The sequence below is a fragment of the Rana temporaria genome, chromosome 7, assembly GCF_905171775.1.
Source record: "Rana temporaria chromosome 7, aRanTem1.1, whole genome shotgun sequence".
In the NCBI taxonomy this organism is placed as follows: domain Eukaryota; kingdom Metazoa; phylum Chordata; class Amphibia; order Anura; family Ranidae; genus Rana; species Rana temporaria.
In genome coordinates, this window is record NC_053495.1 from 113837454 (window position 1) to 113853263 (window position 15810).

General features: G+C 42.9%; 1 protein-coding gene across 3 annotated transcripts in view; it reads right to left on the minus strand.

Annotated features, from left to right (window-relative positions):
* Positions 1-3389: 3389 nt before the first annotated feature.
* Positions 3390-15810, minus strand: part of WDR47 (WD repeat domain 47) — a 94833-nt gene continuing 82412 nt past the window's right edge. For all 3 annotated transcript variants that reach the window (XM_040359853.1, XM_040359854.1, XM_040359855.1), the window contains one exon: positions 3390-6268. In XM_040359853.1, the coding sequence (XP_040215787.1) occupies positions 6126-6268 (143 nt within the window). In that variant the 3' untranslated portion in view covers positions 3390-6125. The remainder of the gene's footprint in view (positions 6269-15810) is intronic.

The window sequence follows — 15810 nt, forward strand, 5'->3', positions numbered from 1 at the left end:
AAAAACCCAGGAAGCACCATTGCCCTGGTCGAAAGTGCCATGACCGGCAAAGGGGACCCACCCCTTAAGAGCATAGGCCTGTATGACAGTCTGCCTGATCCACCGGAAAAGGTGGTCGACTAGACCACCAGGCCCTTTTGTGGACCAGACACCACCACAAAAGAGAGTCAGATCTCCGAAACGGATCTGTAGCAGGCTGGTACACCCGCAAAGTGAGTACCACGCCTAAAGTATGAAAGGCAACTTCCATAGGATGCGCCGGCCGAGGATGGAAGAACAATCTCCTTATTCTGGCGAAAGGCCGAAACCACCTTCGGGGGAAGGTCGCGGATGCACCACCACCTAATCCTTATGGAGGATCAAGCATGGCAGCTTGCAAGACAAGACCGCCAACTAAGAAACCCCTCTAACAGAGGTAAAGGCCACCTTCTGAAAGAGTTGTCAAGAGAAATCCTGGACAAAGTCCTGGACAGGCACACCAACAACGTTCCCCCCCTCTGTCAAAAAGCCATGTCACCCGGGTATATATTAGCATAAGCCGGGGCACACTTAGTGTCCATGACTATGCCTTGAGCCTGACAATAACATTTTCCACTGGAACTTGTTATTGGTCAAAAAAAAATCCAACAATATTATAACAAAAACATTGTGGGCCCATTTGTCAGTTACTCTTCTGTCTAAGATTTTGCCAATGACGTGTAGTCCCTTTTTATGAGGTATGGAAAAATATAGAGCTTCTATATCCAGCGTGACTAATGATGTATTTTAGTCCAAAATGCAGTGCTTCAGTGTAAAAACATATGTGTTATAGTCCATGTGATAGAGTCAATATATGATGAAAAAACTGATAAGAACACCTCCACAAAGCTTGAATGACAAAAGCACACCACACCAAATCAACGTGCTCTCAATCTGCTTACCAGAAAATATAATAACAAGCAATGTGATCATAAAATGAAGAGGGTCAATAGCAAAGGAAACACTCCAAAATTGTAAGATGGATGGTAGATATCAACATCAAAAAAGCCTCCAGGACTCAAACAGGCAGATGAATAGATTATACAATCATCAATGGGAGGTTTGACCCAGTATGAGGAAAGAAGCAATCACAGTGAAGTCCGTAAAAGTAAACCATACAGCATTTATCATAGTCTACTTGCAGGATAAACAGGAATATAAGGCATAAAAAACTCAGCGGCTCTCAGCGTACTTGCATCAGCCAGCCTGACATGTTTCATCCTACTTGGATATCATCAGAGGCACATGTATGGTCAGGTAGGATCAAGTCATGCAAAAGGGTCAGTAAATGTGAAGTATCCTTGAAATAAGCAAATTGGTTCCCAACAAAAGGTTAAATTTTGTCAATATATTCACCAATTCTTTCTGTGAGTGATCCTTACTCGTGAGATAATTGGACATCCAGGAGGATCGTCCAAGGACTTGTGGACCTTAGGCAGCGATTAAAAAACTGGTATCTTAGGGTTTTCTACCTTCAGAAAATCAACAGCTTTCTTATCTATTAAGTTATGTTGAGAACGGTCAATAAGTTTAAACTGTTTCTTTTTGTCTCCATCATATTTATATTAGGAATAGGAGTAAACTATTGTTTATTATGAAGTATCCAGTGGCATATCCTAATATATCTTATTTTGTTTGTAAGGACAATATTCCCTCCTTTGTCTGCAATTTTACTAATTTCTGAGTTCTGTATTCAAACATAATTCCTGTAGGGTTTTCCTCTCCTCTCTCATCAGATTGTCCTGGGTGGAGTGATCCCATCTAATTTTTCTAATTTCATTAGTTACCACCTTAACAAAAGCAGGCCACTCCAGAAACTGCAGACAGGGGGGGAAAGGTCTTCTATCATTTAAATACACCCACATCCTTCAATTTAGTCATGTCATTAGAAAAATCTTGTCCATCAGTCAACACAATAAACACCCTCTAGGTATCATGAAGGAACTTTAACCACTTCAATACAGGACACTTTCACCCCCTTCCTGCCTAGGCCATTTTTCAGCGCTGTCGCACTTTGAGTGAGTGAGTGAATAACTTGTATAGCGCTACAAATGCAAACTGATTCACCTCAAGTCGCTTTGTATCCGTTTCCTTCTATTTAGCCTTCAGAATAGGTGGGTCTTGAGTTTTTTCCTGAAAGCCTGGTGATTCACTTCCGTTCGGATACTAGTTGGTAACGCGTTCCACAGGCGAGGTCCTTGGACTGCAAATCTTCGTTTTCCTTTGGTCTTGTAACGGGCCTTGGGGATTTGTAGTAGATTTTGGTTAGTTGATCGAAGAATGCGATTGGGGTTGTGGATTCGGTCCTTTACTGCCAGTCAGTGGAGGGACCTCAGGGAGGGAGTGATTGATTTTAACTTTGACTTCGTCTTTGAATGACAATTGCACGGTCATGCAACACTCAAAGGAATCAGTACTCAAAAGGAATTTATAATTTTCTTCACACAAATAGAGCTTTCTTTTGGTGGTATTTAATCACTGCTGGGGTGTTCTATTTTTTACTTAAACAATTAAATAAAAACTGTATTTCTTAGTTTCTGTAAGTAATTTTTCTCCTTCACCGATGTTCTGATGAGGTGGCACCAATATGCCACACTGGCGAGCACTGATCGGAATAAAACTGACAGCAGCCAAGTACAGCGATCTCCCTTGCTGAGCTGTTGCGTTCTGACAGAACACACCAATCAGCACTCTTTGCCATTGGCTGAGAGCGATGATCAGGAGTCGGTCAGCTACTGGTTTTCCAGCATGCACGTCCAACAGAAGCCAGCCAGACTGACACACATAGGCCGAATGGCTGGCTTTTGTCAGACAGACTGACTACACACGGACCGAATGTCAGCCATGGTCTTCTGACATTCTGCCTTTGTGTACCCGGCTTAACACTGCCTCCTGATCCTCTTCATTTCCACCTATTCTAGGCCGGGAGAAAGGCCCAATGAATAAAGACTAAAAGGCTGCTTGAGGCCGATCAGTGTCCATCATAATAGGTCAAAAGACAGGGGGGTTGTTGGTTGGGACTTTCAAGGCACTGATGGAAGACCAAGAGGGTAATGTATAATGTAAAAAGCGATATTTATTTACATATAACAACGTAAGTTGCAATTCCAGTGCAAAGTTTCCAGTTTTTTTGGGGGGGGTTTGATTTTTTTTTTTTCTGTAACCCGGTGCATTTTGAATGTGTTGTGCCGCTTTTCAGTGCAGTTCCTTGCAGAAAACATGCAGCTTATTCTACGTTTGTTGACTGTGCTGGAATGCACTGCAATGTAGTGTACTTTACCATTGAAATCCATGTAACCTACTGTCCATGTGTTTTTGATGCAGAAAAAAAAATGCACTGGACTGCATGTGGTGTGAAGCAGCCCTGAAGGTTTAAACAAAACTGCTTTAATATGTTTTGTAGAAGCTTGGTGTACATCTGGATCTTACAAAAGCTAAAGTCCACAAGAAAACTTTTTTTGCACAATTGTGACAGTTACAATCCCACTGTGAAAATAAAATGAATGCGTCCGTAACTAGACAAAACAACTTCTAATGTGTAACTCCACATAAAATTGTCACACTTTTACAGAACTTGTCCATTACTAGAAGCTGAAATAATGTATCTTTAACATCTTTATTCATACTGCAGCACAATTACAATTTCAAAGTAACATTTCCACATGGAACAATATGTAAAAAATATCTGCATACAGTGCACAGAGTATTTAGTATGTTAAAAGAACAAAACAATATTTTCACTTTATATCAAATAAATAAAACATTCCTAAATCCGATTTAGGATTTTTTTTTTTAAATTTAACAAAAATAAAAATATACAGTATGAACAGAATAATCTAGAAATATTAGCATTTACATTAGTGAGTACAGTTTTCAGATTCTTTTTCTACCATACACAAGTAGTTTTGGAGTGGTAGAAAAAGACAAAAAGACCGTTAACACAAAACAAAGTGCAATATCCAAGTAAGTTGGTGTTTGCTCTGAAAATGAAATATAAAGTGTTCCATGCTAATGTGCCATGCTGTAATACACAGAACTCTTTCTGGCACCTAAAGGGTTATATGTGTAATCATGAACACACAGTGACATTTAACCCCATCACTGCCTTTTAATATATTACTGGCCATTTAGCAAGCAGATGGAGTGCAGAGCAATCTGGTTTGTGTTGCATATATTTCCATGTTTAAAAAATAAAAAAATAATAATAATGTAAAACAACAATATAAACACTGAATAATCTAGCAGCATGTAACCCCACAATAAAATGAAGCATACTGTATATTAGTGCTGAGCATCTTGATTTTCCTGGCCGGTTGTTATTGGTACAGCAATTTAACTGCTACAAGCTTAGAAGGACCTGTAAGCAGACCCAGATAGCAGAGCTATAGGTCTGGATCAAGTGCATTAAAACTGATTTAGACAAACTATGTAATATTAATACAATGGTAAAAGAAAAGTTCTAGGTCCGAGTTTTCGGTAAAATTAATTGTCCATTTTAACCCATGATTGCCATATTGTATAACACCATGAAAGTCACTTGTACGTACGATAACATTATCCATCTGCAATCACACAGCATAGCACAACACATTCATAATGAAAATAGATTGCTCTTTGTTGATTGGCATATTATTAAAGGGGACCAGCTGAAAATGAGGGCAGAATTTACTTTAAGTCAACCCTGTCACAAACCTAAACAATTTAAATAGAGCATAGAATGAGAAAATTACATGAGCAGAGGTTGTCTTCATTGGAAACTGCCCTCAAAATTATCCATAGATTCAAATATATAGGCAGCTAAACTTCTATGTACATCTAAACTTCTTCTGTAAAAGCTGAGCTTAGCCTCAACCCCACTCCTACTGGTCCTTTAACAAGACATGCGATCTTACTGACCAATAGGAAGGCTTGGGATGGATGGAATGAAGGGTCAAGCACAATCTGAAAAAATATTAATTCAGCTGCCTATAATGGTCAAATCTACTAATTTTGGTGGCTGATCTCCATTTTTCCACGTGCGCTCAAACTGAATTATCAAGACTAGTGACAGGAACTTTAACTTTGGTATTTTCAGAAGGAAAAAAATAAATAAAAAAATCCAGCAATTATGTGTGAATGCTTAGTACATTTAAGAAAATAAAAGATCTATTCTGTTTTAAAGGGCCACTAAACCTAATACATAAATTGCCTCGCATAAAGAAGCCATAATAAAATTTGCAAATGTACCTAGGATCACCGATACCTGTACAGAACACAGGAGATTTCATGCTTTATGAATATGTTATGTGTAGGTCAATGCAGCCAATTATCAGTGATGCCAGGATGGGGAGAAGCTATTTTAGAGCCCTTCATGATCAGAATTTTGTTTTTGATATTTTCAGCTATAACAAGTTTCTGTATAGCATTTTCATACAATTTAGTTTGTACTCCCCTTACTGATCTTTAACCACTTCAGCCCTGGAAGAATTTACCCCTTCCTGACCAGAGCATCTTTTTTTGCGAGCGATTCGACCCTGCGTCGCTTTAGCCGACAATTGCGCGGTCGTGCGACGTTGTAATATATACATATATGAGGTGACCATAATGTAAGTAGTTTATAATAGCATTGTTCATAACTTTTACTAAAATAGATTAGTGTAGGGAAAATGCTACAGGATCTTCTGCAGTAAAATCAATATGACCTTTTCTGCTGCCAGAGAGGAGAGAAGGGAATACAAATGAATTGATTAACTAGATAATGGAACAACTGACAATATTTAGGATGTGATTTTGCTTTACTTTTAAAGAAAAATATGTTTCCTGCGATAGTGCAACCATGTCCTTTTTTAGTGTGTTTGGAGAGAGGCGCAAACAGCTAGAAAGTTAGCATTACATCCCATCCATCAGAATATGGAGGCTTGTGACAACATGCTTCAACCCTGCAGATCCTTCATTTCATTTCCACTAAAAGCATGCTGGTACTAGGAGTTGCTGCTGGGTACAAGCATAGAATGACATACCTCTCTGGCAGCTTCAGAGTTAAACCATTAAAAGCAAAACCATTGCAACCAGGAAATGTGACATTAGCCTCTTGAAGACAGCCATGTGATACTTTCACAAGTCTATGACTAAGGATTGTAAGTCCACAAGGATACAGTCCGATCAGCCGACGATGAAAGGAAGGAGAGATCTTGCGTATGCCAGCGGCACTGGATCACCTTGTCTTTGTGCTCACCCACATCAATGATTGGAAGAGGCTTAGTAAGGTCACCTGCAAAAAAAAAATAAGGTAAAGTAAACCAAGGTAAGAAACAATAAAAAAAATCTCAGAACCTACTCTTAGCGTTTTGCAGCTTGAAGCCTGAAACTACAAAACGCTGGAGGGGAAAAAAATCAATTATTCTCTATGGAGATGGTTCATATCTCCACTCCAAATCGCCTGAAGTTCAAACAAGTTCTGGAGCTTTTTTTTTAGGCAGATTTGGTCATTTTTCTGCTTTTTACATTGGTGACCTTTTGACCTGTAACAAAATCGTGGTAAAAACGTGACTTTATGCCTAAAAACTCTACACTTAGGTGTGATTGGGGCCTAAGAGCAGTCTTATGACTTCCAACAGTGTCCAGCTGAGCACTGGTTAAAGCTTGTAGAAGGAGTTTTCATTCTCCCTTGATTATCATATGAGGCTGTAGGACCCCTGACCCTCTGTCTGGACAGTGCCGATTGGCCCTGTGCTGATCACACGCACTCTCCCAAGATAAAAACTCTCTAGCAATACACACCAAACTGACCATGTGCAGCTCGTCACCTAGCCTCTGTAATAGCTGGAGATAGTTTGGGGACTCTGGAAGAAGGGCAGGATCAGATAAGACAGGATCAAACAGCCTTTTTACACAATGCAGAGCCCTTAGGTTCCACAGTTAGTATAACAAGCATGCTTTACTGCAAATGTCCACTGATTTTACTGTTGTGGGTTTAGCAACACTTTAAGCTAGGGTTACTATCAGTGAAAAATTGGAATTTGTGGTTTATATGTAAAATCATTTTCTTGGAGTACCTTACAAGAAACAGGGAGAACCTTATATTCATAACTACTTGGGCCGAGAATGGACAAAAAAAAGGCAGGATTTCCCACCTAGGCATAACCTCTTCCAGCTCAGCAAGGCCTACGTTTTGTAGCAAGCAATGAGTAACAAAAAGGGGAAGGGTACCTGTGATATACTACAAGATAAAAGATGTATATTGTAACCAAAAATCCTTATTTCTTAATCGTACATCACAGGACACAGAGTGTCTTCATATTCATGACTACTTGGGATATCACAAAAAACACTGAACATGAGGGTTGGGCAACACAGCAAAAGGACCAACAAGCCCAAGGCTCCTCTGTCAAGAGATTTACAATATCATACCACATTCTTCTTCACGATGTGGGTGTGATCAGAATAACTGGAATAACCTGCTCCTTTGTCCTGCAGGTGAAGAAGCTGCAGTAGAGAAAATGCATAGATCTGGGAGAATTAATCCCAAGGAGTCACCAGGGCATCCACCACAAACGCCCAAGGATCCCTGGACCAGCATGCAAAACCTGTCCAACTTATCAAATCTGAACGCCAAGAGATCCACATCCAGCATCTCCCAAAATCTCTGCAAAAACCTCAGAGTGAAGGGCTCACTATGCTGAATTGAGCCGTTGATGACTGAGAAAGTTGCCCAATTGTGCACACTGGGAATGTGTACTGCAGAAGAGGATGGAACATGAAGTTCTGCCCAGGACAAGATCAGGCCTGCTTATTTAGATTTTTTTTTTGCCAAAGCTCCTAAACTCAACTCCATAAAAGCCTGTGTGTCAAAGTATACATAGGCTTTTAGCCGAGTTTAAGAGCTGCTACGGTTAGGCAAGGTTCAACCACTCTCTCCTAAATGCGGAAGAATCGCGTTCAGGACGGGAACAATTTGACCGCCGGCCGTGGTGAAATCGCAACGCAATTTTGCTGCGTTTTGCATTTTCCTGCGGCCGTTGTAAATGATGGGCAAGTGTACATAAAGCCCAACTGTGCTGGGGGCGTGTTGTAGGGCATCTCAGCACAGGAAAATGTTTACATAGGGCTGCATATATGTGTACGGCCGTCGGGAAGAAGTTAAGTTCTAGTTCTGGCCAGCTCGGTAGATAAAAAAAAAAAAAAAAGGGAGATGGATGCATTCCTAATTTTTCCCCCACTGAAGCAATATGGACCATGCTTTATGAGTTTATTTTTTCCTCTCGATCAGCTGTGGGTATAGGATTCTGTATATGGGGGTTTTCCCATTTACTTATACTATTTATTATTTGTTTGCTATGTCCTTGGATACCTTTATCCACAAGGTTATTGTGGATAAAATAAGGCAAGATTAACAGCTTAAGACCAACAACCCAGCCCACCCTAAAAAGCTGCTGTATGGAGTTTTTCGCTTATCCACCTTAGAAACCTAAGGTTCCCAGAAAATCCTTAAACTGAAGGATTGTGCACCTGAAACAGAAGAAAAACCCCCGTTGGTCTTACCGGTAACAGTATTTCCAGGAACCTTTCAGGACAGCTACTTAAGAGATGATTGGCTGCGCCCTCTACAGGAAACACAAATCGGATACAATTTAAAAGGCCCCCCCCTTTCCTCTGACCCTCAGTTGTTTAGAAGATCAAAGTGCACTCGGCAGAGGAAAAAACACAAAAACAAAACACCTCCACCAGGTGAAAGTAAAATAGGGTGGGAACATGGACGCTGTCCTGGAAGGTTCCTGGAAATACTGTTACCGGTAAGACTAACAGGGGTTTTCCCCCCTCACCTTCCAGGACAGCTACTTGAGAGGATAAGCAAGATACTATACCTTAGGGAGGGACAACAGCCTGAAGCACTTTTCTATCAAAGGAGAGGTCCTGGCTGCAAAGCATCTGAACTCTATAATGTTTGGCACATGCATGAGAGGAGGACCAGACGGCAGCTTTAGAAATTTCTTGTCATGATGCCCCCGCTCTTTCTGCCCATGACATAGCCACGGATCTCATAGAATGGACCCTAGTTCTAGAATGAGGGATACGACCTGATGCTTTGTAAGCTTTGCAGATAGCTTCTCTAATCCATCTAGCAATAGAGCTTTTAGACGCTTTGGACCCTTTCTTGGGGCCACTGAACAATACTAACAGCTGGGAGGAACTCCTAAACCCACTGGATTTCTCTAGGTAAAGTAGAAGACATCGCTTTACATCTAAAAAACTAAATCTTTCCTCTTCCGCATTTTTGGGAGAGGTACAGAAACTAGGCAGGACGACTTCCTGGGACCTATGAAAGTTAGAAGATACTTTGGGTAAATATAAAGGATCAGGTCTAATCACTATCCTGTCCTCTAGAGCAGTGGTCATCAACCCTGTCCTCAGGGCCCACTAACAGGCCAGGTTTGCACAATAACTGAAATACATCACAGCTGATAGAATACTGCAATCACTGAGCAGCAAATGATAAGTCTGCAACTCCCCAAGGTAATATATAAAACATGGCCTGTTAGTGGGCCCTGAGGACAGGGTTGATGACCACTGCTCTAGAGTCCTCAGAAAGGGATCTTTACAGGAAAGATTGTAGATCAGAAATCCTTCTCCCTGACGTAATAGCTAAAAGGAAGGAAATCTTTAAGGAAATACATTTCAGGGAAGCTTCATGCAAAGGCTCAAATGGAGCCCTTGTTAGAGCATTTAACGCCAATGATAGATCCCAAGGAGGCACATGTTTGACGATCCTGGGAGCATGTCTAGATCTGGCTGAAAGGATCCTTCTAACTAAAGGATCTTCCACTAGCCTCTTGTCTGAAAACACAGACAGGGCCGCAACCTGAACCCTAAGGGTGCTGACAGATAGACCTTTCTCCACTTCCTTGTACAAAAAAATCCAATATACTGGAAGTGGAAAAATAATCTAAACCGGAATTCCTTTGCCAGGAATTAAAAGTTTTCCAAACTTTCCCATAGATTCTTCTAGTTACCAACTTGCGGCTGTCGAGGATAGTTTGAATAACTTTCTCTAAACACCGTCTCAACTGTAAGATGCGCCGCTCAGCCTCCAGGCCGTCAAATGGAAGGTCTGAGGGTTTGGATGCAATACTGGTCCCTGATAGAGTAGATCCTTCCGATCTGGTAGGGACCAGGGAAGATCCACAGAGAGGGTCTTCAAAAAGGAAAATCAACTTCTCCTGGGCCACCAGGGGGCAATCAGAACCACTTCTGCCCGATCCTGAATAATTTTCCGAACTACCAGACAGAGATAAGAGTGGAAAAGGGGGGAAGGCGTAGGCCAGAGCGAAAACCCACAGGAAGGAGAGAGCATCCGTCCCCAAGGACCCTGTCTCTCTCTCCAGTGAGAAAAATGCCGGCAGCTTTCTGTTGAGACTGGAGGCAAAAGGATCCACTGCAGGAAGGTCCCATCTTGGCACAATCTCCTGGAACGTGCCTTGATGTAATTCCCAACAGCTGGAACTGACGCTCACTCTGCTCAGATAGTCTGCCAGCATATTCTCTGAACCCCTGATGTGGACTGCTCCGATTGAGGTGACATTCTGTCCAGGACAGAATCTGCTGTGATAGCGTTAGAAGTGACTCCGAGTGCCCCCTTGCTTGTTCAGGTATGCCACCCAAGGGGCATTGTCTGAAAAAAAAACAATAGGTCTTTCGAACCGACCCTCTCTTGCAGAGCCAAGAGAGCTTTCCCTACAGCTAGTAGTTCCCTGAAATTTGAGGAGCAACCTGCCTCCTCTGGCAACCAGGCTCCCTGGGCCTACCAGCCCTGAGAGTGCACACCCCAGCCCCACAGACTGGCGCCTGTAATAACTTTTACTGGAGCATGTTGCGCCCAGTTCTTCCATCCCTGCAGGTGTTTCCTCTGCTCCCACCAGGATTGAGAAAATCCTCTTGGCAGCTGAACTAGCTGATCTAGAGAATCCTTCCTGCGATACCAATGGTGCAAGAGCAAGGCCTGGAGTGTAATTGGGCCCAGGGCACCCCTGGGATGGCTGCAGTCATTAATCCCAATAACTGCATGATTCGCCGAAGCAAAGTCTGTGGGAGAAATTTGAAGGCCTGCACGGTGAGAAGAAGTTTCAAAATGTTCTCCTCTGGGAGAAAAATCTTCCGAGCAACAGTCTATTAGATAACCAAGAAAAAGCATGCTCTGGGAGGGTACCAGACAAGACTTCCGTTGGTTGACTTTTCACCCCAGATTCTGAAAGGTCTGCAAACTAACTGCAGATCCCGGATAAGGGACTCTGTCTCAGGCAAAGATCAGAAAATCGTCCAGATATGGGACGATCGATAGACTCTGTATACGAAAAAAGGCCATGACTTCAGCCATGATCTTTGTAAAAATTCTAGGTACTGCCGAGAGAACGAAGGGAAGGGCATGAGAATCACAAATCTGAGGAACCTCCAGTGGTTCTGGCAGATTGGAACATGAAGATAAGCGTCCTGAAGATCCAGGGTAGCCATGAATACCTCTGTTTACAATAGAATCCTTACAGAATATATGTTTCAATCCGGAAACGTCTGTAGAGAATATATTTGTTCAGGATGCTTAAATTGATGACCATCCGGAAGCCGCTGGAGTCTTTTTGAACCAAAATGACGTGGGAATAAAATCCGCGGAATTTTTGATTTTCCAGAACAGGGGATATGACCCCTTCTGTTTCCCACATGGAAACTAGATTCAACATGCCTTGCCGTCTTTCTTGGTTTCTCGGCAGATGAGTAAGAAAAAAATCTTTGGGGGGGGGGGGGGATGGGGGAGACTTTTGAATTCCAACCTGTAACCCCTTTCCAACGTTTGAAGGGTAATGGAATTGTCGGAAATTTCTGCCCATTCTTTGATGAAATGGGACAACCTTCCCCCTACCCCTATCCTGGCGTCACTGGGGATTTTTGGAAGGGGCTGAAGGAGTAAAGAGTCCCCTTCTTCGGCTTATCTTTGTTTAAATACCACTTTTTCTTCGCCTGTTGGTTCCAAAATTAACTTTGTTCTGGAAACCGCAAAAAGGCTTCTTATTCTGTGGCTTATACTTTTGAGAAGAAGGGAACCTTTTACTCTTCTCAGAGGAATGAGCTAGGACCTCCACCAAGGAGGAACTGAACAAGAGCTTGCCTTCAAAGGGAATGCCGCAGAGTTTGTTCTTGGAGGTAAGGTCCCCCTCCCAAGACTTAAAGTGGATGTAAACCCAAAATTCCTCTTTTATTGTTCAGTGAAAATGAACAGACTTCCAGATAAAAACCTGTCTAAATAAAAAGTCCATTCCTCTCTCCTTGCTTTGAGTGACAGGCTATTTACATATCTAGCTTGGACATGTTTATCATATGTTAGGTTATGTTTATCATAATATGAGGTGAATCACAGTTCGTTGTATATTACCAGGATGTGTTATGTGGGGGAGGGGTGGATTTCTCACTTTTTATACTGTGGATCACCTCATATTATGATAAACATAAACATAACATATGATAAACATGTCCAAGCTAGATATGTAAATAACCTATCACTCAAAGCAAGGAGAGAGGAAAGGACTTTTTATTTAGACAGGTTTTTATCTGGAAGTCTGTTCATTTTCACTGAACAATAAAAAAAAGAGGATTGCTCAGAACTGGATTAACTCTGTGTGGCAAGACTGGGCACAGATGATAGGAAATCTTATACTCTACATTGTGACATCAAAAACGGGAACCCTTCTGTCCGAAAAAAACGGACTGAACACACCCAGGACTTGGCCACAACCAGTACTGGATGTTGCCAGAGCAGGGGGCACCCCCAACCACAGTTACCAGACCTAGGAAAAACAAAACAGTGCTCCTGGAGCGGCTGGAAACACAAAACAACTGAAGGTCAGAGGAAAGGTAGGGGCCTTTTAAGAAGGATGTCCAAAAATGCCAGACACCCAAGTCATCCCACTTCACAAAAAAAGTATGCCAATACTTGCAGAGGCACCACTGTGACAGTGTAGCTGCTTGCTGCCACTTAATACTGCTGCACTGGAGCTGTGCAGGACCACTGAGAAGAACTGCCAATCACAGGTGTTAAAAAATGACCAGAGGACGTCAAAATGGTCCCTGTGCAAACACGCACAATAACATCACACATACGCACTGTGGTCTGGTCTTCTATGTCGGAGTATTGCTTTGCGGTGCATACAAACACACCAAGTGCCCCAAGCACAAGAGGACACAGGAAACCGCCACACATGGTACCGCTTCACAGCCACAGGCCCAATCTTCATCTCACACAGTGGGCACTGCCACACAGGGCCTACAGGGACATCGCTTCCCCTCAGGGGATCACTGCCCTGGACCTTTAAAGCATGCAGCCAGCAAGTTCCCCAGAGATCTAATGCTGAAAAGCAACCTTACAGGCGATTCCTTCTGCGTGTGAGGTCCGGGTATCATTCCTCTTGGGCCCAGGGCTCTAGGTGACAGATCTGCATTAAGCCTTCCCTTTCCCAGTAAAAGTGTGCAGAACAGGTCATGAAAAACAGGAGACTAGGGCCCACAGAAATGAATCTTCAGAGAGATTTCACAGGTACATCCATCACCCAAGGACAAAAACTGTGGCTTGGCTGAGCTTGGATGGGATGGATATGCCTGGGCAGGGAAACTGCTTTTTCTTTTGGGCAGTGTTCATTCACCTGAAGGCGGTAGCATATCCCAAGTAGTCATGAACTTGCAGACACCATGAGTCCCTTGATGTATGGCTAAGAAATGCATATCAAAATGATTGATATATCAATAGATATAAATAAGCTGAAGATATATTTGCCATTTCAAATAAAACTGAGATGCTGCCTGCCTACACCCCCAATTCATCCATCTTACTGGTCAATAAACCAACCAATCACTAAAGTGACCAACAGGAAAAGGGTAGGGCCAAGTCTGCCTTTGTATCAGCAAGGAAGGTTTGCTACTCCACTTTAGGAAGAATACTTATCACAGTGGCTGAATATACAGTACATTTCCACTCAAATCGGACAAAGCCTGTCAGGATTTGTTCACTCCACAACCTGCATCACTTGAGGAATATACACAATGCCGGACTAGTGGACACTTATTCCATCTTGCAGCCCTGGAATTGTAGGCTTCTAGTCCACCCAGGATAATACTTGCATGGAGTTTGTATATCTTTCCCCTATTTGTTTGGGTTGCTAGAATGGGTCTAACATCTCAATTGGGGTTTGTCACCATGAACAGATTTGAATAGAACCTAATGCCCTGCTCTTGTAATCTCTATAATTACACCCTGAGACGTCAATAGGTCCAGTGCCTGGAACAAAGACCTTCTTTTCACTGGGTCTTTCGGAACGTTCGACCGAAAAGGTGGAAACTCACAAAACTCTAGTTTGTACCCTAGAGATACAATGGAGATGACCTATCTGTCTCTGATCTTTTCCTGCCAAGCCTCTGAAAACTGCAGAAGCCTTCCTCCCACTCGAGCGAGTGGGGGCGCCCCTTCATAAGGAGGCCTTGGGACTCTGCTTTGCAGATTTCTGCCCCCACGGCTTCTTCTGGCCTTGAGGCTTGCCCCTCGCACCTGATGGCGGAGGCCGTCGTGGCTGGTGCCGCGGAAGAGGAACATTTAAAAAAAAGAACGTCTATTGCTTCTTTTCACTGGTAAAAGGGCACTCTTACCACCCAAAATGTTCTGGATATATTTATCCAAATCATCCCTGAACAACCATTCCCCATGAAAGGGAAAACCTGCCAAAAGCTTTTTGCATGGCAATTCAGCTGACCAATGCTTCAACCAGAGAATTCTACGCATATGCACTAAGAGAGCAAGGCCTGACACCTGATAAATAGAATCTTTAAGAGCATCAACCACAAAACAAAAGGACCCTAGTTAGCTCAGCTAACTCACAGGCCTCTTCCCCTTGAGTAGGCACACTTTAATAACTTGGTCTATTAGGGATTGACAAATGCCCATCGCTGCAACTGCAGGCTGTGCTGCTGCACCTGCTACAGCAAACAAATTTTGAGCAAGGATTCTCGTTTCTTATCGGCTGGATCCTTAAAAACCTGGACATTGTCTACTGGACAAGTTAGACTTTTATTCACAGAAGAAATAGCAGCGTCTACTGCTGGCAAACTCCACTTCTTAGTGAACTTTTCCACCAAAGGGTAGAGAAGAGAAAATCCTCTAGGAGGAAGAAAATATCTATCTGGGTGATCCCAGTCAGCATATATCAGCTTCTCCAGCAATGGGTGTACAGGAAATGCATGTGTACCCTGTAGAAGCCGTAAAGAACCCAAAAGAAGAAAAGGGGACATCAGCTACCTGTGCTGGGAGCAACTTGTATCCAGAACGGACCAATTCCGTAAGGTATTGCACTAGCAATTTATGAGATTGAGAGGCTGAAAAGGGAGAGTGAATCCTCAAAAGGGGGAGTCAATCACCTGCCCTTCCTCCCGGTCACCCAATGGTATCTCAACATCAGCCAATTCCTGTTCCAACACTGGAAGATCAGGCGAAGGAGAAGGGGGCCTATCACGTTTTTTTCCGGACTGGGGTGAAGACGCGAACATATTGGCTATTGTTCCTTCCAAACCAGCTAAAGCTGAAGCCAAATCGTCTTTGGTGACGTATGCAGAGGCTGAAGTACTGGAAGTGGCTACTATGCCTGAGAGCCTGAATGACTCAGACTGGCCAGTTGCTTCTGGGGCTTCGGGGGAGGATAGAACTGTGGAAGCGGGACTAGGATCCTCAGACCCTGACCTTGGCGCCCTTGCGCTCCTCCCCTTCTTTCAGGAAGACATAATTCTAAG